The 4,565-nt window shown below is 38.9% G+C and overlaps 1 protein-coding gene across 1 annotated transcript; it reads left to right on the top strand.

Moving 5' to 3' along the window:
• Window positions 1-2,361, top strand: LOC135121424 (suppressor of Mek1-like). Its single transcript, XM_064045747.1, has 11 exons — window positions 1-18; window positions 68-146; window positions 203-280; window positions 334-434; window positions 493-606; window positions 672-938; window positions 997-1,103; window positions 1,164-1,321; window positions 1,382-1,548; window positions 1,602-1,747; window positions 1,803-2,361. Exons 1-11 carry the CDS (start codon window positions 1-3, stop codon window positions 2,167-2,169), a joined length of 1,602 nt encoding a protein of 533 aa, XP_063901817.1. The 3' UTR covers window positions 2,170-2,361.
• Window positions 2,362-4,565: the final 2,204 nt, after the last annotated feature.

Genomic DNA, 4,565 nt, shown 5'->3' with positions numbered 1-4,565 from the left:
ATGAGCCGAGCAGGGCAAGTTTTTTTAAGGTTTTTATTTTTGAGGTTTTACTTATTCATTAAAATAGACAAGAAAACTCAGCCATCGGGACTTCCTAGCAAACAAGGCTGTTTGGCACGAGGTCATTCCGATGGACAACATTGCTGGTTCGTATAATAGATCATGTTCTTATGGTTTGAATGAACTTGCTTGTCGGGTATAGGCCTGCAGGATTTAATTCACGTGACATTTAGGATCCAGTACTTGAAAGATGTTGTTCTTCCCTGCGCTCTGGACGACCGTCTTTCTACCTTACATTTTATTACTTGCATATTTACAGTTTTAACCTGCTAGAAACCTTTTCCACTATAAACTCGATCATTTTCTTCAATAATATCGAAATTGTGGGTCTTTTACACGCTGACGAGCACTTCTTATCGTCTGTTATCTCGCTGGTGCTATTCTTGCTGGTACACTTCCCGCCGTTGCCATATGCTTATCCCGCATTTCGAGGTAAAAGACAGTAACACGAGCACCAAAAAGCTCGCGGAAGTTTCTGCATTCCTTGTTGAGCTGTGCGGCCTCGCTAAAAACCTCCAAGTTGAGACCCGCCGTCAGTTTTACCGAGTTTAAATTTTTTCATGTTGGCCCCCTTTGCGACCTCCATTAACCTCTTTTTGTACCTTCTTCAGAGTCTTATTGATAAGAACCTATTTACTGTATTCCCCGTTTGCCTGCAAGCACCCGACGTACGGGTCCGGTTGCACTGCCTTGAGCTCGGCGGCCTACTGCTCAGCCAGTACCCGGAGGGCATGGTCAATCACGTGGTGTTTGAAGGCTCTTTACAGGCCAACTTTCTATTGCTCTTTGTGAAGTGTCTCGTGGAAGATCCCGAAGCTGGTGTGAAAACGCACGCTGCGGAGCTTTTGCTGCAGCTACTGGAACCTGAAAACCTCGACGTGCGTGCTTTGCACACATTTCTTTGCTGAATTTGCCTCAATGGTTATATTTTTATAGAGCAATGAGCTTGAGATTCTTCACAACGAGTTTTACGGCGAGCCATTCGATCTGCTTATTAGCCCTTTTGAAAAGCTGAATCGGGAGGACCCCACTGAGCTTCCAAAGTGCCCATCTATTATATATACGCGCCGTAGAAGGGCACTTTGTATACTGCGTTTCCGTAGGGACATAGATACCTGGACGCTGTATAACGTTATAGAGCTGCTCTCGGTGTGCGTCCCCGCGCATGTTTTTGCTGTTCAACGGCTCCTGCTGCACACTTCTCTCATTCCAAACATTGCATCGCTGCTATACACCAGCCACACACACGTCGCCTTAGCCAGTATATATCTGCTTAATTCTTCAGTATTTACCGTGTGGTGGTCATCTTCTCCGTTATTAGGCTTGCGCTTCTTGCGCTCACTTACAAAATTAAACGACGAAGCTTGCAACCGGTTTCTCTTCGAACATTCTATATTCGAGCCGATAGTTGATGTTTTTCAGCGCAACAGAGACAAGTATAACATGCTCAATTCTGCGGTTATAGACTTGTTTTCAATGATCGTTGAGGTTTCTACAGGCCTTTTATGCTGAAAGTATTATACATAATGCTTACCCACAAGGTTAACTTAAAGTCATGTGTCGAACATGTGGTCACCCGGTACGGAAATGTTTTTGAGGGTATCACCTATGCACCCACCTTTCAGAAACTGATTCGCCGCCATCAGCAGAACTGTCAAGTTTATCTCTCGGGTGAAAGCCCCGAAGCGTGAGTGCTTTGTTTCGTAGCTGCCCATTTTTGGGTCTGCTTAACAAATTAATAGCTCTGACAAGTTTTCTGAGCCGCCTGCGAGATCCCTTGAACTCGGCACTGATGTTGAAGAAGAAAAGTGGTTTGAGTTGGAAGATGACGAGGTAGAACGTCCGGACCCAGCTACTCAGGATAACCCTGAGCAGGATTCTCTTGAGACTTTTTCCGACGTCCCGGTTGTCCGGGGTAAAGCCGCGGACGAACTGATCGATGAACTTTTTAGAAAGAGATCTCTTTCGGATTTGGAGGACGAGGAAGATGCTTTGGAACTTTTAGCTGCCAAAAGATTTTCTCCAGTTAAAACTGTAAACAATGTTGAGAGCGCTAAGATTAATAATAAGACTATTGTCGACTGCATTGTTAGTGAAACACAGTTATAATTTTTCAATAATAGCGTTGAAAGCAACGTTATTAGTGTGAAGAAAACATGCTGATGTTTTATGAAGCCGAGTTTTATTCCATTTTATGAAAATTTTAAAGGGAGTCTGGGACATTTTAAGAAATCATAGGCTTGTTTGTAAAATATTAAGAATCCTTAAAAAAAGTTAGAGAAGCGCAGGGAAAGCTTTTTACCTCACGTTTAGCGGTGAATTTGTTTTGGGGTACTAAATATTTGGACATCACGTCCACAAATAAACTAAAAATATACCTATATTTATTGATGCTTATTTATGAAACTTAAGAATACATTTTGTTAAGTATGTAAGGCCTTTTATGCCATGCAAACGTTGTAAGGCTACATCCCCTGGTTATTTTTTTTTAATATGGCTATTTTAAAAACTATACGTTACTTATTGGTTATTTTTAGACCGCGGTCTGAAACGCCTCTAACACGAGCACTTTCATCGTTGTAACGTGGCCTGAGCTCTTTAGGAGCACAATGAGTAAGAAAGGGCGGAGCTTTTAAGTACTGACTCATCTCCACTGTATCCAAATTATAACAAATAGGTGAGGCACTAAAAGTCTGTGTTCAGCTATCTGCTTGGTGGTATACACTTTTATACAGTTGTATTATGAAAACGCACTATTTTTTGTAAGAAGTTAAAGAATACCTTTTAGTGCTTTGTGAGATAAACAAATTTTTAAAAATCAAGTTGTAAGATAAATTAAAGTGTAGCGAGAATATAAAGCTATTTATAAAAGAATAAAAATTTGAGCTAATAAAAAAGATCAAAACTAGCTGCTAATGAATAATTTGAGAATTTATACTTTTTTCTTTTACAAATGCTAGGCTTTAAGAAAGCTGATAACTAACTTTTTTTGACGTTTAGACCAGAAGGTTTACAGTGCAGGTCCTTATTGAACTGTGTTGAGACAAGAAAAAAATAGGACGAGTGGTTATTTTATAATATATTAATACAATAGTCTAAGATGTTAATTTTTCACCTCTTTCAAAACTAATTCTTAATAAAGCCTTCATTATTGTTTAAATGGTACTTTCAACTAACACAATAAATTAGTGATGGCTAGTGATTATAGACTGTCTTTGAAAATAAAGTTTTTTAATATAATTTACCAGCTTTCTGCTGGTAAATAGTAATTCTCTATTTACTGTAATCCGTCAAAAATATACCTTAGATTTCATAAAGCACTTCTTTACCCAAAGTACTCTTATCTTATGTGCCAGCTTTGCCCATACAAGGTGTTGTGTACACATCGCTAACTAAAACTCTGCCGTATCCTCATGATATCCTCAGTAATTTCGTATTGTTCGCATCTCTTACTGCTTTTATGGCTTTTTTATCGTTTCAAGTATATAGGGTTCCTCTTAGGGTTTATCCTAGTTGACAATGCCAGATTTTGTTTCGCAATACTTTCGGTAACTTCTTCTCTTTACGTGAAATAAAGAAAAAAAGTATGTACTGAGCTTTTATATTGTTACCCTCTTTGTGTTTACCGACTTTGATTATCAATTTCTCTTTGTCCCTAGGTCTAAGCATATTTTTCAACGCTTTAACGCTTACACACACACCCCCCTCCTCCTCCTTTTTTTTTTTTGACTTTTATGAGTTACATTTTGCTAACACAACCCCTTTTTTCTTTCCAGATGTTCTTTTTGTATTAACACATAGTAACCCTACAAGTCCAGTTTAACGTGTTCTCCTCGGCAAGGCTTGAACCGGCCAGGATTAAATCGCTCTGGGCTTTACTAAACTCTAGTAAAAATACTCCATCTTCTTGAGTTCTTAACTCCTCGAACAAAGACCTCTTTATCACGGAAAAATTCTCAGTCTTTAATATAACTTATTCAGACTTTAAGCTATGATAGGAAGGGAAAAAGACTAAAATTGATGTTGAAGTGCTTTATACACCTTAAAAAAACGATGTTGAAGCTGGTGCACGCGTTACATATAAATTTATACTAATTATTAGTGCTACCAACTGAAGATAGAGTGCGCGCTTTTTTTTTAGTTAAAAAATATTACATCCTCTTTGCTTATGCATAAAAACACTGTTCTTAGAAATCCACATTTCACTCTACTTAAATATTAGGAGTCAGGAAGTGCTAGCAGCAAGTGCACGGCATGTGAGTTTTAATATAATCTTACCCTCCTTGAAGGCGTGCAGAATGGCGCAGTTATGACTTGCTATGGGTGCCAGAGTATTGTGTTTCCGAACCACCAGGCGACCTTATAATGGAGGCAGAGCCCAACGATATTTAGAGTGATACATTAAGCAGGGTATAGAAAAATAGAATGTGCGAGCCAAAATTCCTGTGTAGAATTGTTTATGGTCCTTATATTGTCCCAACAAACCAACTTTATTAGTGTTGCAA

This window comes from Zophobas morio, unplaced genomic scaffold, assembly GCF_036711695.1.
Source record: "Zophobas morio isolate AGI-343-1 ecotype UQ-CSIRO unplaced genomic scaffold, CSIRO_AGI_Zmor_V1 ptg000581l, whole genome shotgun sequence".
NCBI lineage: Eukaryota > Metazoa > Arthropoda > Insecta > Coleoptera > Tenebrionidae > Zophobas > Zophobas morio.
This window is presented reverse-complemented; position numbering and strand designations above follow the sequence as displayed.